Below are 27,016 nucleotides of genomic sequence, written 5' to 3'. Positions count from 1 at the left end.
TAATAATTCTTGGCCGTATAACGTCTTTGTTTTGGGATCAGTTTTCATCAATTTGTCCCAAAAATTGTTGTAGAATACCCTATATAAACAAGGGATTTGTTCTTCCGTATAACCCATTTCCGGGGTCCATTTATGGATCCAGGGGATAGAAAATTCAATAAAGAAGTAAATCTGATCAATTTTTTCTAAATAGCAGATATGATCTGCGTGATATAAATCTGTTAAGAATGGAGAGGCTTTTGTCCATTCTTTGTATAATTTCAGGAATGGTTCAGGCAAAATTTTGGTAGTAGGACCGTGGTATGACCACCAGTTTAAAAACCAGTTAGGGATAGGTCCTGTAAATACCTTGGCGCATACCTTGATAAACCAAGTATGCTTATGTCTTTCATTGTTATAATAAAGCACTCTATCAAATGCTTGAATATAATCCCAATAAGTGAAATTCATTGGTGATTTATTAAGGCTTATCTGCCTTTCTTTCATTGTGGAAATACCCCATTCTTCAACAGATATAATCTGTTTGATAATGACCTTTGAAAAGTTATAAACATTTTCATTTGTGTTATAACCTGAAAAGTGCTGGAATTCTGCACTACCTGTACTGATCAGGATAGTTTCATAATAGGTGCGGGTTTTATATGATTCACCCGGATAGTATAATCCATTAATCAGATATCTCTGAAATATTTTCCACGGTTCTTCTTTTCTCTGAATCTCAGAGTTTTCAAGGAGAAATATCATTTCTCTTTTTGGTAACTTTTCATATGACTTGATATCATCATTGTCTTCCTCTTTAGCAATTGAAGCAAAAGTATCACTTTGCTTTTTAGATGCTAAATAAGCCTGCAGATGTCCGTATAACGGACTGTCTTCTGGAATATCTTCCAGATGTATAGAATGTCCTGAGGATTCTCCTGTATGCGGCACCTTTGAGTTTATCAAACTCTTTTTTCCTCTTTGTATTACTGGAGAGGTTGATGAGGATCCGTATGACGATCCCTGAGAATAAGTTCTACTAGGGGAAGATCTTCCCCTACCTCTGCCCCGGGTGACCCATGAAGGGTCCATTCTGCGGAAATTGCAAATCATTATTAATTAAAAAGTGATTGCAAATCATTATTAATTAAAAAGGATAACATAATTCTAGTGCTGATATCATCTTGACCGAAGGGACGCACATTTTCAATTAACTGAAGAATATCAATAACTTCTTGAAAATTAGAGTGTTCTTCTTCCCTTGTTTGAATAATGTCAGCCATAATAATATCAAGTATAACTTCTTGTAAGTCTCTATTTAATTTAATCACTTTAAGAATAGTGATTAGTACCTTATCATCCAAAAACATGGTATAATAATTCATAATCTATTCTAAATATTCCCGGGATAGAAAATCCGGAAGGGAATTATCAATTCCTTTTTTGTATTGTATTTCAAAATCGAAAGGTGCTAGCTGAGCCTGCCATCTAGCAAATATTAATTTTGAAGCATCGTGCTTAAAATCTTTGTCAAACATGTATTTAACCGATTGAGCATCAGTTTTTATCAAAAACTTTTGGTTGTATAAGTCGTCTTGAAATTTTAATACACACTTAACAATAGTTAACATTTCATGCGCCACAGTAGCGTATTTCTTTTGAGCTTCGGTCCATTTACCAGAGTGAAATCTTATTAAGTATTCACTCTTATTATTGGGATTTACTTGTTTCAAAATCCCTCCATAACCAACATTAGACGCATCTGTCTCGATAATCTTTTGCCAAGTAGGATTGGCAAGGGTTAAACATGGTAACGATTTAACACGCCCTTTAATACTCTTGACTAACTCAGTATGTTGGTTAGTCCAAGGGTGTTTATGATCTTTCTTTAGCCGATCGTATAGAGGGGCTAGATCTCGTGACAAACTTTTATAAAAAGGGGAAATATAATTTAGGCTTCCTAAAAATCTTTGTAATTGAGTCCTGTCAGTGATAACATCAGGAAATTTCGAGGCAAAATCAATAGATCTTTGTATTGGGGTAATTTTTCCCTGGCAAATATTATGACCTAGAAAACGAACACTTGTTTGGAATAGACTCATCTTGGGCTTAGAGATTACTAAACCGTTTTGTATAACAATTTTCTTGAAAATATCAAGATGCTTAATATGCATCTCCAGAGTTTTAGAAAATACCAATATGTCGTCAATATAAACGATGATAAAATCCAAATATGGGTTAAAAATATCATTCATAATTTTTTGAAATTCAGAAGGGGCATTTTTCAAACCAAATGGCATAACATTCCATTCATATTGCCCAAATGGAACATTAAAAGCAGTCCTATAAGTATGCTCTTTAAATATTTGAATTTGCCAATAACCAGATTTTAAATCAAATTTTGAAAATATATTGGCGTCATATAATCTGGATAGCAAGTCCCTTTTGTTAGGGATAGGATACCTAATCCATTTCAGATGTTTATTTAATGGTTTATAATTTATGACTAAGCGAGGAATACCTCGTTCCTTCTCTGCCGCATTATTAACATAAAAGGCAGAACATGACCAAGGAGATTTTGAGGGTTTTATTAAACCCTTTTGTAACAAACTATCAATCTCGTTTTTGCAGAATTCAACTAGCTCAGCATTCATCTGGCAAGGTCGAGATTTAGTAGGAATATCATCCTCAGAGAAGGTTTCCTCGTATGGAAGAGTTACAATATGCCTTTTCCTGTTCCAAAAGGCACTAGGGTGATCGGCGCAAACATCAACGGCCATTTTTTCAGCAATTAATTTAATCTTCTGCTGAACTCTTGCAGATTGTATAGTATCAAATATATTCATACTAAGAATTTCTAATTGTAGTGAATCAACATGCCTTTGTTTCATATTAATCAAGGCATTAATATCTCTAGTTACGGGATCTGTAACAAAGGAATAGCTTATCTTTTTATCTTGATAAGTAGCAGAAAAACCATGTTTATCTATATTATTAAACGGATAAATAGCATTAATAAAAGGTGTTCCAAGTATGATTGGAGGGTATAACTGGTTTTTTACCAAAAAGAAGAAATGTGGAATACAGACTTTATTCTGGCAAATATGAGTATTAGGCAATTTGTACTCTATATCTAAAGCATGACCAGAAGCGGATTTCACCAAATGAGTAGTCTTTTGAAAATATCTAGTAGGAATCAATCCTTCCTGAATGCAGCTTACATCTGCACCACTATCAATCATAGCTATATCAGTTATAGAAAAATTATTATCAATTAAAATAGTACATTTAATATACCATTTGTGTGCAGTAACAATTTGCATCATACCTAAAAATAAATCAGATTTTTCATCAGAAATTTCTTTTCCTTTATCATTAGAAAATTCAGAAAATCCTTTAGTCGAAGATTCAGGTAGAGAATTATTTTTCTCAATTTGAGTAATCCGGTGATCGCAAATCATTTGATTTTGCTTAAGAGACTTAATATCTCTTTTCAAATTTTCGATTTCTTCTTTTAAATCATCAAAAGAAGTATCTCGACTAGGAGTACTGGACTTTTGAAGTCTTCTATTTATTTCAGATAAAGAATATGGTGCAAAGTGTTCAAATTCGTTTTTGTATTTTTCAACAGTTTTTGAACTACTAGAACTTGAACTTGCAGCTAAAGTAATGATTTTTTCGCGAAGTTTTTCATCAGTAACTTCTTTTAAAAGTTCTATTACATTGTCAGATGTAATAGTTTTTATATTAAGATCATCAAATTGTGATTTTAATTTATAAAATTCGTCACTATCACAAGCACAAATATCACCTTTGCAAGCAGTGCAAGCAGTATCAACATTTTTATTATTATCAGAAAAATCAATTAACTCAACTTCAGCTTCAGATTCAGTCTCTGAGTAATAGTCAGATTCTGATCCCGAAGTGTATAACAAGCCATAAACCTTATCGTGTAACTCATCATCGAGTTCTAAGGTTTTTAGCTTTTGAAGCTTGCAGTTTGGAGAAATATGACCAAACTTTCCACACTTATAACACTTAATATCAGCGAGATCACGTTTGGATCTATTCTTCGCAAATCGAGTAGATTTCCTGTTCGCTTTTCTAGTATCACGTTCTTCCTTAGGCCTATATCTAGACCTCTTTTTCTTATACGGGCTATCCGGGTTAGGGTACCTATGATATTTGGTTTTCTTCTTCCTATTTTGAGTGGAAGTTCCGGGTAAACCAAACTGGGTACAAAAGTCACCTACTTGGGACCTTTCTTTAAGCTTATCTATCTTAAGCTGTCTAGAAAGTCTTAGCTCATTACATAATTTAAGACCTTCTTCTGTACAAACACCTATAAGCTTACCATAGGTATAATTATTATACAGAATCTCTCCGCAACTACCCTTTAACACATTCCTTACTCTTTCAGCAAATAAGGAAGGGAGGCCGTCTATAAACTTGGCTTTCCAGTGCTCATATCTATTCTCGGGTAGTTCCATAACTCTACTCATAAAAGTATCTTTATACCATCTAAACTCACTAAGGGTCTTACATCTAAGTCCATTAAGTAAAGTTCGGACGGTCTGATGGTTTGAGGTAAATCTACCGTTGAAATGCTCTAAAATTGTAAGGATAAGAGTATAAACTGCATCTTCTCTACCCACTACCAGAGCCATACCTATGTTATCAACACCTTCGTCGGTTGCCGTAGCATTTATAACGAACGCCTTTTCCTCTACAGATAAATGATTATCCCACCAGCCACGAAGTTGGCCAGTAAAACCTGCAATAATCATTTTGCAAATAGTTCTATCTGTATTTTTAACACTTTTACAGATAGTCGAATACATGAGCATTCTGTGTACGAGAATGGTTAATTGTCTATCAGTTAGACCATCAAGATTCCATTCATAAATTTCGGAACCGTTATAAGACGTATTAGTCTGATTCCAATCTCGTTCCTCAATCAACACATCTTGAGGAGTAGGACGAGGATAATAATAGGTCTGCATTCTCGGTTTATCAGCATACCTATGATTTTGTTTAACAATCCCTTTGAGTTTATTAAACTCTGACCAAGTCTCAGTTTTATAATCAGAAACGGTCTCCATTTTATCAGCAAAATTTTTTGATAAATCAATAGGTCTAATATTTAAACCAGAAAGCTTTTTATCTAAAAGCTGAGCTAAGTCATCAAGAGATTTAAATTTAAAATCCTGAATCTCAGGAGGTCTTTGAATATGGGTAAGAATGTTTTGATCAACTGTTTTACTTCCTGAAGTGGAGGCAATATCAGTTGGTCCTTTCTTAGTACCCATTTTTTTTATTAAAATAGTCAAATCATCAAGTTTTTTATCAAGAGAACCAATATGTTCTCCTAAAATTTTAACATATAAACCCAAATAATTGTTTTGAGAAATCAATTTATTAATTTCTGCAATACTAATAGCTGCCACATTATCATCAATAAATTTTTGAAAGGCAGTGAAAGTAATACCAGTATTATTAGGAAGAATAAAGGGAGCCTGAGGCGGATAAATTGCTTTAGTAATATTACCACTCCCGTCTTTATAAGATCTTTCTAATACCTTTATATAAAGAGGTAAATAAGTTGTTATAAACCAAGGAACAAAATACATAATTTGATTATGTAAGGCACAAGTTTCATAAAATTCTTGAGATATATTACTCAAATCCTCTTTACTATAAGTATCAAAAAACCATGTTTTAAACTGGTTCCATTTTTCACTAAAAAATTCTTTTTGAATATAAATACGGGCCCGAGAACCTGGGCTAAAATCAATTTGGTGTGGAATCATTAAATATTATTGGGGTCGAAATCCATCTCAGATAGAGAAGGAATATCCTTATCTGAAATATTGTCATTATCTTGAACAATATTTGTTTGAGGGTTAATCTTAACCCTTTCAACCCTCTTATCTTTGGAATCAGGCTTATCGCTAGCAATAGTGTGTAAAGAAGCCGCACGATTGCGAGCTGGACCGTAAACTGGTTCAACAGGGGAAATATGTTGCATAGCAGGTAGAAGTCTGTGATTAGAAAAAGAATGTCTATTATAAATAGTAGACTTATCATCAAATTGAATACAAATCCTACCATCCGGATTTTGAGTGACATGCGAAAATTCAGTATTTGACAAGTCGTTAGTAATCTGACTTGGGGATATAACAGAATTTAAAGTCCATGTAGTCGGAAAATTAATTTCCTCCCATCTGATAGGTCTCCTAGTGGTGACCTTGGACTTTGCAAAATTGGTTTCGACCAATATGGTCTGATCCGAAGTATCGTATAACTTACATTTCGGATTTAAAGTAGATAATAATTTGAAATAAATCCTATAGGACAGACATATAAGTTCAGAACCAGGCGCATAATTATAACCATGCGTTTTCACATTTAAAGTTAAAGCATCAAGAATATTAACATCAGAAAGAGATAGTTGCAAATTGGGTTGAGTATTAAAATATACTGGACCATAGGCCACTGTAGATTCTATCGAACCCATTAGAGACTGTCTGAAATTCAGATTTCTAGCATCTCTAAGAGCTGCTAAGAAGGTCTCTGGTAACCCTTTAAGGGTTAAAGGTTTAAAAGCAATTTGAACCATACCAATATGCACATAATGGTAATGATGTTTATATAAATCTATATCATGCTTGTTTAACAAACGAATAGTCTGTTCAGATGAATTTAATGCTAAAGACTGTTCAGTCGTTTTTATCAATTGTTTAGAAGAAAGTTTATCAAACAACCGAAAAACTCGAAAAACTGACAAAACCCGACATAAACCGAATGGAGAAAAAACCGACTTAATTGATTTGGTTTGGTTCTAATATTTAAAAAACCGACTTACTTGGTTTGTTTTTTTTATAGGGAAAAACCGATCCAAAACGAACCATGAAGACCCCTACCGGTAGGGGTGTTCATAAAAATCCGAAAACCCGAACCAAACCGACCAAAAAAACTGATACTTTTTGGTTTGGTTTTGAAATTTAAAAACCGATCAAATTTGGTTTGGTTTTGGTTTTAATTAAAAAAACCCGAACCAAACCGAATATAGGAGTAACTATTTTAAGTTTAGTATTACACCTATATATATATACTTTTATACAAAGTTTTAAAAATCTTATAGTAAATATTAATCATTTGCACTTTTAGTACAATTCTTTACCTTTACATTCTAGTTTAATTGGTAGTTTTCTTTTGTTAAATGTAAAAATCTATTTCATGTTAAAAATAATATATTTTTAATTGAGTCCTTAAATTATTCATCACTATTTGATTCAATTATCATCAATATATCTTGGTAAATAATAGATTTCTCAAAGTGCAATTGGTTTGATAGTGTTACGTTGAAAATGTGGTCGCCGAAATGTGTGTTTGGTAGTGTGTCTTATATTTAAGAAAAAACCGAAAACCTGTCATAAATCGAATCGAGAAAAAACTGACTTAATTGGTTTGATTTGGTTCTAATATTTGAAAAACTAACTTATTTGATTTGGTTTCTTTTTAAGAAAAAACGATTCAAACCGAATCATGAACACTGTGACTATAGGAGGGTTAACCCCTAAAAACAACTTGAAGATTAATAAATATCTTATTTTTGGTGGTATTGTCAAACAAAGCCCCCTTTCCCGAAAAAAGAAAAAAAAAGTCCTCTTTCACAGGGTGCAAAACTGAAAGCATTTAATTAAAAAAAAAACTGTAAAAATCAATAAACAAAAGAAAAGGGAGAATTTAGGAAGTAGCGCTATTTATTTATTTTGCCGCAGTAGTAAAGTGAGAAATAAATTCAGAAAAATTAATTGAAAATACAGAGAGAGAAGACGAACGTGTAATAAAGAAGAAAAGAACTCGAAGCAAAACCATAAGTCCATAACTTATTCCCAATTACCATTTAATTTTTTCCTTTATTTGCACAACAATTCTCTTACCCTTCTGATAATAATGCTTTCTCCAATCCAGATTTGTATCAAATTACAATTTTATTGATTATTTATTTTGTATATACAAATCTTTTTTTTTCCTCCAATTTCTTCCTCTGCATAAGATGCACAAAAGGTTGCTTCAATTCTTGCATTCTCCGTCTGGGAACGCATCAAGGTTGAGTCTTTGAGGTGATAGAGCAAAGAGTAGTGGAAATAGGCGAAAACCCACAAAAATTTTGGTGAAAAATTATCATGGAAGGTATAAAAATTTGACCTTTTTTTCATTACAGATCAAAATTTAATTGTAATTTGGTGTTTTACCGCTGTGTTGGATTTTACAATTATAGGCGTTTTTTTCTGTTTTAGAAATATTGGGTTTTGTGTGCAGTTTTAAGTTGAGTTCTATGGGTAAATTACAGTTTCTGCATTGTTGCGGGTTTAAAGTTTTGCAATTTTTAGTTCTGTGATATTGAGTTAGATGTTCTGTTTTGGTGATAAATCATAATGGAAGGTATCAAAATCTACCTTCTTTGGTTACAGATCAAAATCAAAATGTAATTCTGGGTGTTTTACCACTGTGTTGGATTTTACAACTGTAGGTGTTTCTTCGATTTTATGTGCTGTTTTAAGTTGAGTTCTATGGGTAAATTACAGTTTCTGCATTGTTGTGGGTTTAAGGTTTTGCAATTTTTAGTTCTGTGATATTGAGTTAGATGTTATTTTTGGTGATAAATCATAGTGGAAGGTATCAAAATTCTACCTTCTTTGGTTACAGATCAAAATCAAATGTAATTCTGGGTGTTTTACCACTGTGTTGGATTTTGCAACTGTAGGTGTTTCTTCGATTTTATGTGCTGTTTTAAGTTGAGTTCTATGGGTAAATTACAGTTTCAGTATTGTTGTGAGTTAAAGATTCTGATTTTGCAGCTGATGAGCTTTAGGTGTTCTTTTTTGAGAGATTGATCGTTCGGTTTTTGTACGGGGATTAAGCCTTGATGTTCTCTTTAGTAGAGAATGTTAATATCTGATAGTTCATGGTGTATAAATATTGTAAATCATGGTGATATTGAGGATTCAAATAATCTATCAGGGATTGGGCGCAGTTGATTGATATTGATTAATAATGGTTCCAGAGGAGTGGGCAAGTTGTTGTTGAATATTCCTTTATACCTTGAGATTTATGTGCAATGTAGGTATTTTGTGGTTTTGTGTGCCTTTTAGGAGGTGGGGATTGGAATGTTTTGCTGGTATGCAGATTACCTTATTTGTAATATGATATTTGCAGTGTCCTGACAAGGGAGGTGTTAATTGGTTATGATGACAGGGAATGAAATTGAGTCCTGATTAATAAAAAGTGGTTGAAACTTGAGATGATGATGGTTGAGATAGCATTTTTTTCTTTCTATGCTAGGTGCATGACTAAGATCACTGGGTATCAAGTACATAGTGTATTTGAAATAGGGAATGCCCCTTTCCTGTCCTTTTCCATTAGTACTGGAATTCACTTTCAAGTTAAACTCAAAATAAATTATATGGATGTGCTAAAGTGATATAGGTAAATGTGACTAGAGTCAATTCAGATGAGATAGGGAGGAGTTAAGTAATGAACTATTGTTTCGTCTTTTGTACGGATCATCTTTTGAAGTGGTCCATTATCACAGAATTGTTACACATGACCCCTTCCAAAGTCCCCTTCTTTTAAATGCTTACCGGTAGATACAATACCATCTTCGGTCTCTAGATTCCTTGAGAAAAAATTCTTTTCTATTTTCTTTTTGGTTTTGGATCCTTGATGTTTCATATAATAGTTATGAAGTTTGTTCAATTTATATACAGAATAGCAAATATTATTTCTTTTTCAAGTAGAATCTATTATTGTCGGAACAGTTAATAGTCTTTATTTCCTGCTTGGATAATAGTTAAGTTGTTAACCTTTTGCAGATTTATGTGAAGTGCATTCTGAAGACGATAAAGGTCACCCTGAGAAAAACAAGAAAAGAATAATCAAGACACGTGCTCAGGTCGAAGCTCTAGAGAAACTTTATGAGGGTAAGAGATCGTATTTACTATTTTTTTGTTTTGCAATTAGCTACTACATCATACCTGTTGTTTCAGACATCGCAATAAGAGAAAGCTTATAAATTTTCAGAACACAAGTACCCTACCGATGAGATGAAAGCTGATCTGGCAGAGTCATCGGGATTAACAGAAAAGCAAATTTCTGGTTGGTTTTGTCATAGGCGGTTGAAGGACAAGAGGCTGTCAAACGGGGAAAGATATGCAAATGGAAGACAAGATCGTTCAAGTGGCGTCATTCAGGACCATGGCAGTGGATTTAGGCAGGATTCTTGTGGTAGCACTAAGCAAGCGGATGATAAGAGATTTGATCATCGGGAAGTTGAGAGTAGAAGATTAACTGGCCCAGAATTCTCAACTGCAGATGTGACATATGAGGTTGGCACTCATTTTAGAGGGAAGTCTAATCCCATGGATGACGCATCTTCAAGAAGTAGCTCTTCGTTAAGGAATGAATGTTTTTCACACAATGCAGAATCATATGATATAGCAACTTCGAGATACATATCACAGAATTTGCCTGCTGACTTTAAGGGTGTAAAACCAAAGAATGGCCCATCTGGCTATTTAAAAGTAAAGGGTCAGGTAGAGAACGCTGCAATTACTGCTGTGAAGAGGCAATTGGGGAGGCACTATCGGCTGGATGGTCCAGCACTTGGTGTTGAGTTTGATCCACTTCCACCTGGTGCTTTTGAATCATCAGTGCCAAATCCTGTCAATGGTGAGGTCAAATGCTTGTTTGTTTTTTGGTGTTTTGGTTATCCAAGTTTTGTATTCCCTGTTGTTTCTATTTGGTACTACTTATTCTTTTTCTTCTCTCTTCCTTTTCTTTCCTCCTCCTCCTCCTCCTCTGTCAATGGCGAGGTCAAATGCTCGACTATTTTTTGGTGTTTTGGTTATCCAAGTTTTGCATTCCCTGTTGTTACTATTTGGTATACTACTTATTCTTTTCTCCCTCTTTTCCTTCTCTCTTCCTTTCCTCCAAGTTTTATGCTGTCTGGAATTACTCTCTTTTTTTCCAGCTCGTATGCCTTAATCTTTCAAGAAGATGCCTCCTTTTTCTGCTTTGCCATGCTTAGTTCTTATTCAGCGTGGCTGCTTACTTGTTCACGTGTCATATTTTATATGAATACACAATTTTTTGTCTTATCAAAGCTTTATCACAGAAAAACATGATACAGATAGCTTTATCTTAGAAATATGATTATGCTGTCAGCTATGTTTTGCTTCAGCTTTTGCTGCGTCTTCCATATATTGGGCAATAACTGTTAAACTCATCTTCTTCACATCTGAGGGGATTAAAATTGGAACAGTTTCATTGTTTTATCAACTATGCTGAGCACTTTATTATATACATGAAATTTTGTTTTTCAAATTATTCATAGGCATTAGTCCGTGCCGGGTGGTGTATGATATTGACATAGATGTCAACCTTGGTTCTGTATTTACAATAAGAGTTTGAGGGATTTTTCATGCTGAATGTCAAGCGCTTATTAGTATGTCCAGTATCACCTCAACTCTGTTATATATCTGCAAGTTTATATTCTTAATGTTACATTTCTTGGTTGTATGTCTGAAATATGGATTCCCAAGTAACTTAGTTTCCTGATACAAAGCATTGCTCACTGATACTGTCATATGAATTTTTCACAGACCCTTATTATTCTACAGAACCTGTTCCAGATTGCTCACCAGATATGTCCAACGTCTGCAGGCGGTCAAATGTAAGTGGATCTTGCCGCAGTCCTCTTAATTGGTTTGGTAGACGTCAATTTAGGAATTTCAAAACCGTGAATGTTCTGCATATTCCACAAGAATGCTTAATTTGTTATGGCAACTCAATTAAAACTAGAATTTAGACGATATTTTTTACCCTTTACTACTTGATTGTTTTTTTGACAATGTAGCAGGTATGTTTGTATTAATCAATCTTCAGCACAAAGGTTGTGTTGGAAAAAAAAGTTTACAAAAGCCTACAGAGCTCCCTATTCTAATCCTTGCTCATCTTACAAGGAGTCTAGGACCTGTAGAATTGACTCTTAAGTCAACACTGTATTCTTTTTTACACCAAAAACAAAAAAGAAGAATACAATTCATCTTAATTTTCTGAATAGAACTAGTTGAATCCTCAAAACATCTTGCGTTCCTCTCCTTCCATATTGTCCACCAAATAGTTGCAGGGACAATTTTCCACCTGTCTTTGTTGGAGGCAGTGCACTTCCCCCCTTCATTCCAGGTTGACAATAGTTCAGATGTTCTTCCTGGCATTGACCATCTAATGCCTCTGAGGTTGACGAATAAGTCCCACAACTGACTGGTCACTCTACAATGTAGAAACAGATGGCTGATTGTCTCTACCTCTTGACCACATAAGTAACATCTCGAACAGATTGGTATTCCCCTTCTCCTCAAGTTATCATGTGTTAAAACTGTTTCTCTAGCTACCAGCCAGACTAAACATGCCATTTTGTATGGTATTTTGACCCTCCAGATGTATTTCCAAGGCCATAGGTTGACTTGTCCACCATCTTGGTTTAGGTATTTGTAGGTTGAGCTGAATGTGTACACCCCGCTGCTGTTTTGGCACCACCTAAGTCTGTCATCTCCCTCCTGTAATCCATTGCATAGCTCCAGAGTATTGAAAAGATCTGTAATTCTGGGCAGCTCCCAATCATGTAAAGGTCTTCTGAAAGTGAGGTTCCAAGCATTTGCCCCTCTAAGATGGTGTACTGTGGCTCTGTGTTGTTGATTCAGAGCATAAATGTCAGGAAAATGGTTCATAAGATAACCAATACCTAACCAGTTATCTTCCCAGAAGAGAGTTTTCCTTCCATCTCTTACTTTGAGTTGAAGTTTGACAGCAAGGTTTGGCCACAGATTCCTTATAGTTCTCCATAAGCTGGTTCCATAAGCATTGTTTACCTGCTTAGTCATCCAGAATCCTTCCATTCCGTATTTAGCCTTTATAACCTTGCTCCACAAAGCTTGATCCTCCCTTGTAAACCTCCAGAGCCATTTCATCAAAAGGCTTTTGTTCTGCAGTTTCAAATTCCTGACTGCTAGACCTCCCTTCTTTTTACTGAGGGTCAATGTTTTCCATTTGACTAGGTGAAAACCCTTCTTCTCTTTGTTTCCATGCCAGAGGAAGTTTCTTCTCAAGGTGTCCAGTCTTTTCTCTACATTGGCAGGTATAGGAAATAGGGACATCATATATGTGGGGAGGGCATCTAGTACAGAGTTAATGAGGACCAATCTACCACCCAAAGAAATGTAGTTCGATTTCCATCTTGCTAGTTTTTTCTCACATTTTTTCAGAACTCCATTCCATATATCCTTGGATTTGCTTTTAGCACCCAAAGGCATCCCCAAGTAAATGGTTGGGATAGAACCAATTTTACCTCCAGAACACCTGCCAGCAGCTGAATATTAGAGACCTCATTGACCGGAAAAATTTGGCTTTTCCTCCCGTTGATATGTAGACCAGAGATGGCTTCGAAGATTATGAGGATCACTCTTAGATACTTTACTTGGGTCACATCAGCATCACAGAAAATGAGGGTATCATCTGCATATTGAAGGTGAGTAACCTCTAATCTGTCCAGTTGTTTTTTTGCAACGTTGAAACCTTTAATCCATCCATTGCCCTGTGCTGTTCTTAACATATAGTTAAGCCCTTCCATAGCAAGAATGAACAGGAAAGGGGATAAGGGGTCTCCTTGTCTCAAACCCCTTTCCGAGGGGAAAAAACCTTCAGGGGCTCCATTGATCAGGATGGAGAACTTGACAGTGCTTATACAGAATCTGATCCAGTTGACCCATTTCCTACCAAATCCCTTCTTCTGGAGAGTTCCTAGCAAAAATTTCCAGTTGACATGGTCAAAAGCCTTTTCAATGTCTAATTTGCACATAATTCCCATCTTCTTCTCCTTGAGTCTGGAATCTACACATTCATTTGCAATCAGTACTGCATCTGTGATTTGTCTCCCTTTTATAAATGCCATTTGCTGTGAGTCTACCAATTTGTGCATCACCCTTATCTTTCTATCAGTTTATAGATGCTGCCTATGAGGCTGATAGGCCTGAAGTCCCTTAACTCCTTTGCACCACCCTTCTTAGGAATCAATGCCAAGAACTCCTGAGAATGAAAGTTTTGAATAGTAGCCATGATGTCCGGTTTCACCATATCCCAGCATTTGATGAAAAAGCCCATAGTGTACCCATCCGGTCCCGGAGCTTTGTCTATTGCACAAGCCTTTAAGCATTCAAAAACTTCATTCTCCTCGAAAACATTTTGCAATGTCTGTACTTCAGCTTCAGAAATAGATGGGCAATTGTTCATATTGCAGGTTGGCCTCCATACTTCTGATTCAGAGTATAGCTTCTGATAGAAGTCGATAATCTCCTTTTTGATCTCAGCTGGTTCTTCAATACTATCCCCATTTACCTCCAATTTGCTGATGTTGTTGAATCTTTTATGTGCATTGGCAGTTCTTTGGAAGAACTTGGTGTTCCTATCTCCTTGTTTGAGCCATAGAGCCCTAGATCTTTGTCTCCAGGCAATTTCCTCCTTTGTAGCATATTCTTCAAATTCTATGGATAGGTTTGTTCTCCTAGCCATCTCCTCCTCATTAAGGTTCCTCTGTTGTTGGATAGCATCCAACTCAGCTATTTGGTTCAGTATGATATTTTTCCCCCTCTCCAGGTTGCCATAGCTATTCAAGCTCCATTCTCTCAGTTTGCCTTTCAAGGCCTTTAGTTTGCAAGCAAGGATATAGTCCGGTCTACCTTCAAAGATGAAGGATGTCCACCAGTTCTGGACTCTGTCAGAGAAGCCTTCAGTCTCCAGCCACCAGTTTTCAAATTTGAAGTAGGATTTGTGTGAACCCAGCTACCACACTGTAGCATTAAGGGTGTGTGATCAGAACAAACTCTAGGAAGAGTTTCTTGTTTAATGCGGGATGGAATGAAATTTGTATATTCCTCTCCATCAATACTCATTCCACTCCCACTTTACTACTTGATTGTTGAAGCGAAGGAACTTAGGAAGTGCCATATTTAGAACTATGCTATAGCAAAACTGCACAAATTTGTATATATAAGTATTAACTGTACTTCAAACCATTGTGTGATATGAAATGTTGAAACATATTTGAAGCTTGCAGACTTCTTTGGTAAATTCTTAGATGGCACATCTTTGATGGACTAGATTTCCCTTTTGATTACCGGTATGGAGGCCAAAATTATTGAATTAGTTATTATCTCACAAAACAACAACAAACAAACCCAGTATATTCCGGGTGCGGGGAGGGTAGAGTGTACACAGACCTTACCCCTGCCTTTTAAAAGGCAGGGAGGTTGCTTCCGGTAGACCCAGTATTTTCTCACAAAAGCTTGTAGAAATTCAATAATATTTTTCTTGGCTTGCATCTTTGGCGAATTAGAGTGCTTCAAGGTTGGATTATTGGCCCAAAGTTTGTAACTTACCAAAAAAAAATTCTTAAAAATGCACATCCAATATACAGGAGGTATTTTTTTTTTTCCTTCTATGTATTTGCATCTTCTTCTTCTCTTTTCTTTTTTTGATAAGGTAAGATAGATATGTATTTGCATCTTCTGGATGCTTGTTAATGAAATATCTTACTTCATCAAAATAAAAACTTACTCTTTAAATATTATTCCATATTTTCCTTCGTATTTGTTGGGAACTTTAGAATTTTTCTCTTCCTTTTGTCCGTGAAGAGAGACTTGTTTCAACTGGACTATAAGATACCGGATTGGGTCATTCATGGCAAACCTATTTTAAATTTACAAGGGATTACTATCTTCAGATAAAAATGATTATAGCTGTTGACTTATCAGAATAAGGATTGTTATAGCACCGGAAACTTTTAGCAAAGAAATGGAAGGTTCTGATTGTTGCTTCAGTGTTGTCAGTTTTCTTTAAACATTATTATTTCTGATAAATAGTATAATACACTTCTTATTACTAGTCTAATCACTTTGTTACAATAAAAATGCTTTTCTCCAAGGGATTTACCAGTACTTGGTGTAACGTACCAGATTAGATTCTTTATATCATGACTTAACCTTCTCCAAATTCAGTGGAATTACTGTCCAAGAATAAAGATTAGTACATTAATGGAATCTTTAGCAAAGTAAAGTAAGGTTTTGTAGGCTGCTTGAGTTCTGTTGAATTACTTTTAAAATCAGCTCTGGTATGAGAATCACGCCTTTGAAAGTTTGAAAGTGATGGTTGCACTAATCAAGAGAATTCCTGAATTCTTATAAAAAGGCTGCTTTGTGATTACACCAGTGATTTCATTTGTCACTTACCTTTCCTGGGAATCAATAAATAGTCTGTACTCTGAAGTAACCTTTGTCTTCGGAATAAAAATCACTCCTTTTTATATATGTATCTTTTAATTTTTAGAATGGTCTAAAACGGAATTGTGCTTTACTTGTTTTTAAGGGCCACTCATCTTACCAAGTTACCATATAGATCTTACTATCTAAACCGAAGTCTCGTGATATGTGGTTTCTATAATTATACATATTTTGTTTTTGCATTGCCCCATCAGGGACACAGATCCAATTCCAAGTCCAACTCGCATGATTCTGATCTGGATGGTTTGAGCTTCAAAAGAAAAACCAATTCCGCTCATCCTGAATATCACTTCAACCTAAAGCCTAAGCCGAATTTCTCTGAGCATAATGAATATCCTAAGTGGAACTCATCATTAGACACGTATGAAGGCTCTGCAAGAAAAATTGCAGTTGACAGCAGAGACAGCTGTAAGTTTATGCCCAAACATGGACGTGCAGAAATTAGAGCTATTACTGGTTCGAGCAATGGTCTTCGAAATCCTTACGTTGGAAAAGTCAACGGGGAGCAATTGAAACCTCGGTTTAGTAGCCACAGTGAAGTGAGCCTTAAGGCTGTTGAGAAGGAACATTCTGATCACAAGCCTTCTGATTATAAGGGAATTAACTATCATAATTTTGAGGGGAGAGAGCTCCCCAAAATAGTGGAAAAGGTATAGTATAGTACCATATTGGCTTTATGTACGTTGTTTTATGGTTCAGCAAATCCTGATACCTATTTCCTGAAATGATATATAGGATCACATCAGTGGAAAAAGGACAGCAGTTGACGAAAACCATGATCTAGTTCGTGTGAAGGTTCCCCGGCACAATGAAACAAGAGTAAGCTTTATGGTTGTTTTGGTTTAATTCTTGCAACTTCCTTTTGGTTTGGACATGCTTATGAGTTCTCTAAACCCCACTTTAAAATTTAAAGGTTGTACATCGTCCAATGGATGAAGTCCCTGACCATCAAGAATACTTGAGGAGAGCTCCTGCCTTAGAAATTCCGCTGCAGACAAATCACCGGATAAGGTTAGACCAATTTAAAGAGCTTGATCGCACACCACTTAGTATGCATGAATCTGCATCTGTGACTAGATTCCTATTTACCCTTTGAATGCCTTCTCTTATTCAATTTCGAATCTAAAATGGTAACATGATGGCTGTCTTTCTCAAAATAAATTTTTTTGTCAAAAAGAAGAATATATGGCTGTGCGCCATGCCATCTTAGAACTGATTTAAGACCTTTATTTGCTTATCTCGATCCATCTCTAGAAGGTTGATTCATGAACAAAGTGCAGGCTAATATTTTCTAGTACATGCATTTATCTTCTCGGCAGTTGCTAAGTTGTGATGTTATCTTAAAAAGACTTCCTACCTGCTATGACCAATTATAGGAGCAAGGTGTTATTTATTATATTGCAAGCAAAAACCAAAGATTTTGAAAACTTCTCTGGTTAGCAATGACTCTGTTTATGTTTGCTATAGGACTGCTGCAGAGATGCGCCGTAGCTTTAGCGAAGATGAAGAAACAGAAGAATCGAGTTCCTTTGACGATTAAAAGATTTGATTTTGACTGAAGGAAAGTAACAGGTCCATTAGTTAGGGATATTTGTTGGATTTCTGTGTCGATAGGACTCCTTCGGATTTGTACAGTTGAAGTATTTCATCATGTGAAGAGATCCTTCAGGGCTTGTATAGTTCAAAATATTTGTATCCCATTTTGTAGGTTGATGCTGAAATAGGAATACTGCGAGTAATATATATTGTCAATTGTCATTTAGCTTAAAGTAAGGTACTTCTGTTATACAGAAGAGGAGATCATTTCTCTATTTGTGCGTGTCATCCTCGCACAGAGGCCATGCCTACTTACTCTATATCGTTCCAATCTTATCGGATGTCCCATAAGGGACTTATATAAAAGAGGCAAGTTTATTAAAACAAACCTCCCTGCAGTTACTGCTACAGTAACTTGATGATCATCTGGAAATTAAATAGGTAATTCAACTCGATTACTAATATGATCATAGAAAATAAAGGGAAAATGACATTGTATAGTCGCTTTCAAAATATATATATATATATATATATATATATATACAAAAATTATATAAATTTTATATACTTTTTCGGCTATTAAATATAAACTAGTAGTCGTATTTGTCACTTCGTTAATTTTTTGATGCTATATTTGGAATTATCACAATGATTTGCTCCTCTTATTATATATAAATAGAATAGATATTGTCTGATTTTAATAAATAAAATCTCCATTAAATTAAACGGACTTATATAGTCATCAAATAACTTTTTGTTATGTATTTTTATTTATTATATTATCCAGTGTTTAGTATAATTATATTGTTAATAGAAATTATTAGCATATTACTTGTTTAATATTTTTGTTTGCTAATTTTTTTTTGTAATATAATAGAAGATATATATTTTATTACTCTTGAAAATATTTTTTATTTTAAATTTTATTATAATTTCTCAATAATATATTTTGAATTTTAATGAATAAATGCACTTTTTATTTCAAAAAAGTAAAAAATGAATAATTTTAAAAAATGAAATAAAATGATTAACTAACCTAAACCAACCCTCAGCCATATTTGAGTAGTTAATTTAGATAGTTAATTTCTTTGTTAATTTTCAATAAATAATTTCTTTGTTATTAACTAATTATGTCATGTGGCTTTTTTCTAGGCTACCACTTAGATTAATGCGGTGCCTTTTTCTTTGGCTTTTAATAATATATAGATAGATTATTAGCATATTACTTGTTTAATATTTTGCTAATTTTTTTTGTAATATAATAGAAGATATATATTTTATTACTCTTGAAAATATTTTTTTATTTTAAATTTTATTATATTTTTCTCAATATTGTTTGAATTTAATGAGTAAATACACTTTTTATTTCAAAAAAAGAAAAATGAAAATGATTTTAAAAAATGAAATAAATAAATTAACTAACCTAAACCACCCTCATGTATGTTTGAGTAGTTAATTTCTTTGTTAATTTTCAATAAATAATTTCTTTGTTATTAACTAATTATGCCATGTGGCGTTTTTCTAGGCTACCACTTGGATTAATGTGGTGCCTTTTTCTTTGAATTTTAATAAGATATAAATATAGATTTGAATTAGCAATTTTTTAATATTTTTTATTATAAAATAATTTTAAAGTTCCAATTTTGTTGGAGTTTGTCCTAAAATCTACACTTGTTATCTTATGGTTATACTACTTGGTATCATATAATTTTTTTTGGTAATTAAACTTCCATTTACCAGGAAAAATATTTACAAGTAAATCAAAAAACCTTTACATATATCCTGAGCTATCTGTACTTCGCACCCCCCCTAACCACCTTACTATTGCTATATAGTTTTGACTATTACATAGAGTACCAATACAATCTAGTTAAAACTTTCTCCACATGCTTATTGCTTCGACAGTGTAGTTCCTGTATGATCATCTAGCCAAGCACCTCACATCGTCTCACTTTATCTTGGAAAATTCTGGTATTCCTTTCTTGCCACACATAGTATACACATGCTGCCAATGCCATCTTATATAATTCAGTTCTTGCATTTTGCCTCTTCAGCCATTTTTCAGCCCAAGCTAGTTCCTCAGACCATCCATATATTGGTCTTCTTATCACTTGCCAATTTTGCAGATTACCCCACAATTCAGCTGCATATGAGCACTCAAAGAACAGATGCTGAACAGTTTCATTTTTTTTTCTGCACAGTACACACTCCTGATCAATTTGTATTCCCCACTTACTCAGTCTATCTTTAGTATACAACTTGCCATGTGCTATCAATGTTAATATAACTGTCCACCTAGGGCAACCAACATTGCTGCATACAACTCTTCTCCAGCTCACTTTGTTGAAACTTCCTCTCAGCTTATGATATATTTGCTTAATTGAACAGTTGTTCATCTTCATGATATCCTCAAGGTTAAGTCCTGCTTCCTCAAATGTCATCTTTGCTTTTAAAATCTTGTTCATCATCCATGATGTTTGCTTCAGTTGGACTTCCCATATGTTCCTTCCGCTGATGTAGTAGTTGTGCATCCACTGAATCCAGAGTTTGTTCTTCTATTTACATAGATTCCAATATTGTTTACGTATAGCAGCTTTGTTCCACATTGTGATGCTTATAATATTGAATCCCCTTGCTGATTTGGGCATACATACTTTTTCCCATGCAAGCAATGCTTTCTTAGAGGTGTTGCCCTCACTTGTCCACAAGAAGCTTCTGCATATTGCCTCAATTAGCTTAGTAATCTTCTTAGGGAGCACAAAGATTTGTGCCCAGTAAGTTTGCATAGAGATTAGAAACTTTTGATCAATTGAATCTTTCCATCATAAGATAGGAATTTTGCTATCCATGAGGTTATTCTGCCTACTATTTTGTCAATTAAGGGCTGACATTGAGCTACTGATATTCTCTTGGCCGCACTGGCTCTTGAACTTTAACTGTTTGATGACTTGAGCTGGTGGACGCGGACCGCGTGGTAGTGTACCACGGCCGCGATGGCAACTGGCGCGGTCCGCGCAGTCGTGACCGTGGACCGCGTGATCAAAAATGCCCTTCCCTGAACCTTATGAACGCGGACCGCACAGCGCAGGAGTGCGGCGTGAAGCTCCACCGCGGACCGCAAAGATCCTACCGCGGCCGCGTGCCTTTTAGCCTGAATATGTCAAGTCTCTGAACCTCCTAGTGTGGCTGCGGTCACTGTTGTGCGGTCCGCACTAGGCCCTTTTCTTCTTCAATTCTCTTGGTCTTTAGTACTTGAGCAGGTTTCACTCCTTTTTGAGTCGATCTTTGACATTTCGTTACTTTGTCGATCAAACCTACAATCAAGCATAACTTGTGAGCATTTAGGAACTAATTTGTAGCAATTTATATTAAAAGCATAGGCAAGCAGAGGCAATAACACGTTAAAATCCTAACTTATCAACTCCCCCAAACTTAAACCTTTGCTTGTCCTCAAGCAAATAAAATAAGACCCACCCCTTAAAGGAACATCCAAGTAAATCTAGCTACCCTAAAATAACCTCAACAAGCATCAATTAGGACTAACAATTGCCCTCAATACGAATGCATCATTAACACATTTAAAACTTTGAAAACTATGGATCAAGTGTGACACAAGAGCATCAAGAGTTGACACGTTTCATCAACGAGCTTTTTACTTACTTTGGTCATTGTGGAACCCAAACTCTCACATCCTCAACTCTCTCTCAGCAAACCTCACCTTTTAAGTATTGACACACAGATCGAGGTTAATGGAATTTCACTCATCTCTCTCAAAAAGAAGGTCACAAGTCCGACTCTGAGTACCATATGCTTGCCCCTTATGTAAGTATCCGCTAATGTAAGCTCCCTTCAATTTGAGATCAAATAGGGCTTTTGTGGAGTCATTGTGAAGGCTTTTAGGTAAGGGTAGGACATATTTTTATTTAAATGGGTTCAATCTTCCCTTAAGCACTTTTTTTGATTCATTTTGGCACAACTCTCTTGACTCTTTTGAGTATTTCACTTCTTCACAAGGGGTTAGAGAGACACATTGTCACTCTTTCTTGTACAATTCAAAAAACATTTCTCCTTTTTCTACTTTTTCCACATCTTTTTCACTTTTGTTTTCCTTAAATCCCTTTTTATTCTTGTTCACATGGGACTTTCTTTTTGTCCTTTTTCTTTTCTTACTTTTTCATTGCCTTCTTTTCTTTCTTTTGTACCTTACTGCTTTGCTTCCTTTCTTGTCTCTCCCCCCAAACTTAGATTTTTGTCATTACTCAAGGGAAGATTTGGGTTCCAAGAGAGGGTAATCATTTAGAACGGGTATAGGCTTGTAGCATTGGTTCTTGAAAGAAAAAGGTTTAAGGCTCAAAAGGGTTAACTGGGGATCATCTCATTGGTAGGCTATGGAATTGTTCAATTTAACATTTGGATCAAGGAGAGCCTATAATCATTTCTCAAGTCAAATTTCACCTAAGATTTCACCTCAACAAACATTCAGGGCAAGTTCTAGACCATTGACTCGGGACTTGGACTCATATTTCGATTCCTCACCACACACGCTAGGGAATTGCTAAAGACATCGAGTCGAGGGCCCACAACAAACTTACTTATGATTTAAGCACATAATGGTCCAAAATTACCACATGATGATTGTTTGGTCAACGCAAGAGTCTCAAAGCCACGACTTTCACCATCCTGAACACAACATTATGTCTTTCACCATGGGATCAAAGGCAAATGTGCTAGGCCCAAGTGAAGCTTTGCTTGAGGTACCTTTAACTACAACTATCAAAAATAAAAGAAAAATCAAACAAACAGACTCAAACCCTTAAGAAGGTAGTCACGCCATCTATCATTGGGAAGAGCCACCCAGTTCGCACAATACTCCACCCTTGGAAAGAACCGTGGCATTAAGAAAACCAAGGGCTTATTGGAGGCGTCAGAAACAAAACAAGAGGCTGCGAGCCTAACTACAAAGCTAAAAACGATTTTTTTTCCGAAAATAGAAAATAGAATGAATATATACAATAGGGGAGTAGAATATACAACGGGGATGAATACATACAAAAATGTAAAGTTATATACAACCCAAAATAAAAAATATCAACAAAAACATAAACTAAGAATCTATATATACAGTCATCCAGATAAAAGTAGGGCGCACCCCCACGAATAAAAGCTGGCATTGTCCTCAATGCCAACTATCAAATAAGCATCAAAAACAAAGTAAAGGATATAGGAGCTCCCTAGGCTTGGTCTGTCTGCATGGGATCATCAGTGGTCCCCAAGTCCTCTGTATTTACGGGAACCTCAGGCTGGTTCCCGATCTCCTGCTGCTCAGCTGCTGGGACTAGGGCCTGCTCCTGGACCGGCTGGATGATATGTGCATCACTGGAGGGGGTCTCATGTGGGTTTGCTAGCTCAATAACTGCACCAACTGAACTGGGGAGCTTCCTCTTCTTCCTTGGAGGCCTGGGTGCCTGCTCCTGCTCCTGCTGTGGCACTGGTGCTGCTGCTGGGGCTGCATCCCCGAATAGCAAGTCCCAAGGGATTGCCAGGTATGAAGCTAACCATCGACGAACCTCCTCGCCCATTGCTAACTTTTCATTGTAAAGGGACTCATCTTCATCAATGAACCCCAAGTATTCATTCAGTTCCCTCCCAGTGAATACCACATTTTTGTTTCTCACCTTGGTCACCTTAGTGACCTTCAAGATATGGGCCACATTGCTATAAAATTCCTTGACCATATGCTCATTTGCCTTCAAACAATTATCTTTAAAGAACTCCCAACCTGCTCGAGCCTGAAACTGTCTATGCACATTGGGGTATAGGGGTAGAAGGTCTTTGTCAATGAATCTTCTCTTAAGAATCAACTTCCGTGACGGCCACCATTCTCTAAACATATGGAATGCCACCTGTCTGACAAATCGATCTTCCCAAACTTCAGGTTTTCTAGTTCGTTCAACACCCCCAACCTAGGGCACACCACTGTTCGGTACCTCATTATCACTATTAGTCCCACCCTCTGCACTCTCCCCAGATACTGAAGTTGTGGGGGAGGTGGAGTATTCACCGCTGCCTGCTACTGAGCCATCAGATGACTCAGACGGTACACGTTGTGGGGCTTGGGCAGTATGTGAAACTGGGACTGCATGAGCTGGCCCTGAATCAGAAGAGAGGTCTTGAGAGGGTACGTACTCACTCCCCGATTGGTCATCTATAACAATTTGTTTCCTTGTTTTCAGTTTAGGTCGGGGAGTGAGTTTAACTTGTTTTCCTTTTCCTCCCCGGGAGGAGTCATGTCATTCCCCGAACCTGGGCCTAGACGTAACACGACACTCGGTGCCTGACTACATGTGACCGAGCGAACCAACTGGCTGGCTGAATCAACATGTGGTGTAACTATGAGCTAGAGATAAATATAAAACATTATAATCTACTAAAGAGTCTGACTGAAATATCATAGATGCGGAAAATACTAAAAGATCTACAAGTATAAACAAGTAGCCGACAAGGCTTGTAAGCACGTGATTTTTGCTTCACGGACAATCACTCCAAAAGAAAACAAAAAATAGTGACAAATGACCTCGCTGTACAATTTTTCGATTTTCCGTGACGTGTGCTGTTAGTCATTTGTGGTTCTGTCCATTTTTCATTTAATCTTATCGAACAAAATACAAAATATGTATGCCATGGTAATTAAACCATAATTCGGTCATTAAAAGAAAATTCACAAAAAATATATATGCATCTTTTATTCTAGGTTGTGATTTAACCTACTTCAAATATTTTTATATGTGTGTGATAATTGTGTTAAGTGATTAAATTAATTGTGGTTTTAATTTCATTTTTTTTATTTTTATTTTTCTTCAAAATTAGAAAACAAAAAGAAAAGAGTGATGAAATTAGTTTGGGCCAAGAAATGAATCAAAATCAAGCCCAAAACCAGGACACATGTCCAGTCCAAGCACAGGCTGCCCGGGTACGTCCCAAACGACGCCGTATCAGCGTCCCTGTGTTGAGCCGTTGATTTGATTCAAATAAACGGTCCCGATCGGGCCACTCATTTAACCCAAACGACGCCGTCTTAGGCAATTGATCTGAGCCGTCCAACCCCTTGATCCAACGGATCCAGGCCTTCCCTTAGGCCTGTCAAATTTGACCCGATCCAATCCCCTACCCGGTCTCAACCCACCATCAGCCCCCGAACGATGTCGTCTCTCTTCAATGAGTAGATCCTGGCCCTTGATCTCACATGATCCGACGGCCAGGATCTAAACCTCAAAATCATATATAAAGCCCAACTTGGTTACCCCGCCCCTATCCAAAACACCCCCCCCGGCTTCATCGTCTCCCTGACCAACCCTAACACCCAAACCCTAGTCGCCACCCCACCCCTTCGCCTGAAAGCCGGCGGCAACGGTGCCGTTGGCCATGAGTCTAACACCCCTGAACCACCATGACCCCCCTCTCCAAATCCACACTCAGCTTACCTCGAATCTTCCCCGAACGTCTCGAATCTTCATTCGAAGATCCGAGACCAAACCTAGATCTATACCAAACCACCCCATATTCACCCTAGTCAATCCCCTAACGTCCCTCAGGCCTTAATCAGCTTTGGTTCCGGTCAAATGCAAGCAGAACTTGTCGAATCCCAAATCTGAGTTCAAGAACCCTAAAAAACCAAACCTGTTTCGTGTTGAGGTAAGTTCCCGGTGTAATCTTCTTTTCTTTCCTTTTGTTTGTGCATATGTTCGTATATTTGTTCTGAATCTTTTGATTATTTTCTGTCAGTTCTCCCCATCTTCAAAAGACCCTTTTTGTTTAGTCGATTTCTTTTCTTAAATGTTAAATGAGTGTTATAAGATGTTTGTTCGCTTCGACTGATGTTGTCGACCAGTTAAGTTTCATAAACTCCGTGTTAAATGCCCTGAGTGTTGAAATAAATTGGTGCCTTGTTTAGTCTGTGTTGTTTGTCGATTAATTGTTACGTATATTAGTTCGTATAGTCGATTTGAGTAACGTCGTCAAATAATTAAGTGTCGTAAAGTTCCATCGTTGTTCGGAAAAATGCCTGAATCACTCATTTGTTCGGTTTTGAGTTCAGTCGATCATCGATTAGTTAGTATACATTATAACTCGCAAAGTCGACTCGACACATGTTGTCGTTAGTTTCACAGCATCAAATAACAAACGACCTAACTCTTACTGGCTGGTTTTGTTAAATGCTTGTGTTGGACTGATTGTAGGTTGGTTTGTTAGCTGTGGGAGGGGGGTTTCGAACTGGTAGATTGACAGATACAATAGAATGAAAGGGTGGGGCAAGACAGCAATGATCAAGGGTATGTGGGATAGTTTTGGTTGGGGGGAAGAAACTGACTAAGTGTTCAGGATTAAAGAAGCTGTCAAGTGTCAATTAAAATACTATTAATGGGGAACAAAACACAAGAGCATGGGAATTAAATGAATACTTTAAACCCATAACTCTTGATTAGAGCAATAGGACAAAGCATGGGGGGATGATTAAGTTTACCAAGAAAAATGCCTCTAGGCATGGGAAGCTAAGGGGTATGGGCAGATTGCAATTGGCAGGATCCAGACAGCTTGACTGCACTGGGTTGTTGGCTTATAACTGTTTCAGAACTTAAAAGGGGATGGACTTTTAGTTTTCAGAAAAAGAAAGAAACATAAAGAAATTTTCAGAATATTGTAACCAAACACTGTCTGAAAACTGCTTAGGAGTTCAAGTTGGCCAAGCTGTCTTTGCTAATTGTTTGTGGGTTATTTGCCGAGCTGTTTGTGTTTGTCGAACTGCTGGTGCTGTTACATTGAGTACTCTGGCTTTCTGTTTGTTTCATCATTCTATTTCTGGGATTGTTTGATTGTTGCTCGACCAACTGTTGGGTTTCCCTTGTTGTTGAGACTGCTGCTGTTTATCTGTGGACTATTGGTGACGTTTGTTGCTGCTTGTTTGCTGTTGATTGTTGAATGCTGCTTACCTGCTGTTGCTGTGTTGTTGTATACTACTCAGCTGATCATTCTCATTCTTCTTTTGCTTTCCTATACCAGGTACACGATTAATAGTGTCAATGTAACTTGAAAGCTGAGCATGA

The 27,016-nt window shown here is 36.3% G+C and overlaps 2 protein-coding genes and 1 non-coding gene across 4 annotated transcripts; 1 reads left to right on the top strand and 2 right to left on the bottom strand.

Annotated features, from left to right (window-relative positions):
• The first annotated feature begins 7,772 nt into the window (after positions 1 to 7,772).
• On the top strand, positions 7,773 to 18,141 carry LOC104221429 (homeobox-DDT domain protein RLT1-like). 2 transcript variants are annotated; one of them, XM_009772499.2, is made up of 8 exons: positions 7,773 to 8,178; positions 9,861 to 9,968; positions 10,069 to 10,716; positions 11,649 to 11,719; positions 16,574 to 17,029; positions 17,115 to 17,198; positions 17,293 to 17,390; positions 17,847 to 18,141. In XM_009772499.2, exons 1-8 carry the CDS (start codon positions 8,172 to 8,174, stop codon positions 17,917 to 17,919), a joined length of 1,545 nt encoding a protein of 514 aa, XP_009770801.1. In that variant the 5' UTR covers positions 7,773 to 8,171; the 3' UTR covers positions 17,920 to 18,141. The 2 variants fall into 2 exon arrangements, with proteins under 2 accessions (XP_009770801.1, XP_009770802.1); XM_009772500.2 differs by having other exon boundaries at positions 8,041 to 8,178; positions 11,667 to 11,719.
• A 27-nt stretch (positions 18,142 to 18,168) lies between these two features.
• LOC138882401 (U6 spliceosomal RNA) lies at positions 18,169 to 18,271 on the bottom strand. Its single transcript, XR_011404008.1, has one exon. It is a non-coding gene; the product is annotated as a U6 spliceosomal RNA (small nuclear RNA).
• Positions 18,272 to 19,840: 1,569 nt separating this feature from the next.
• On the bottom strand, positions 19,841 to 20,356 carry LOC138881866 (uncharacterized). The gene has a single exon (XM_070162154.1). The coding sequence runs from the start codon at positions 20,354 to 20,356 to the stop codon at positions 19,841 to 19,843; it is 516 nt and encodes a 171-aa protein (XP_070018255.1).
• Between the last annotated feature and the right edge of the window lie 6,660 nt (positions 20,357 to 27,016).

The sequence above is a fragment of the Nicotiana sylvestris genome, chromosome 11 (genome assembly GCF_000393655.2).
Source record: "Nicotiana sylvestris chromosome 11, ASM39365v2, whole genome shotgun sequence".
NCBI classification, from domain to species: Eukaryota; Viridiplantae; Streptophyta; class Magnoliopsida; order Solanales; family Solanaceae; genus Nicotiana; species Nicotiana sylvestris.
This window is presented reverse-complemented; position numbering and strand designations above follow the sequence as displayed.

Excerpts from the sequence above, each read along its gene's own strand:
- LOC138881866 (XM_070162154.1), bottom strand. The coding sequence starts at position 20,356 with ATGACATTTGAGGAAGCAGGACTTAACCTTGAGGATATCATGAAGATG.
- LOC104221429 (XM_009772499.2), top strand. Across the intron at positions 17,030-17,114 it reads TCCCCAAAATAGTGGAAAAG|GATCACATCAGTGGAAAAAG; the intron begins GTATAGTATAGT and ends AATGATATATAG. Across the intron at positions 17,199-17,292 it reads CCCGGCACAATGAAACAAGA|GTTGTACATCGTCCAATGGA; the intron begins GTAAGCTTTATG and ends TAAAATTTAAAG.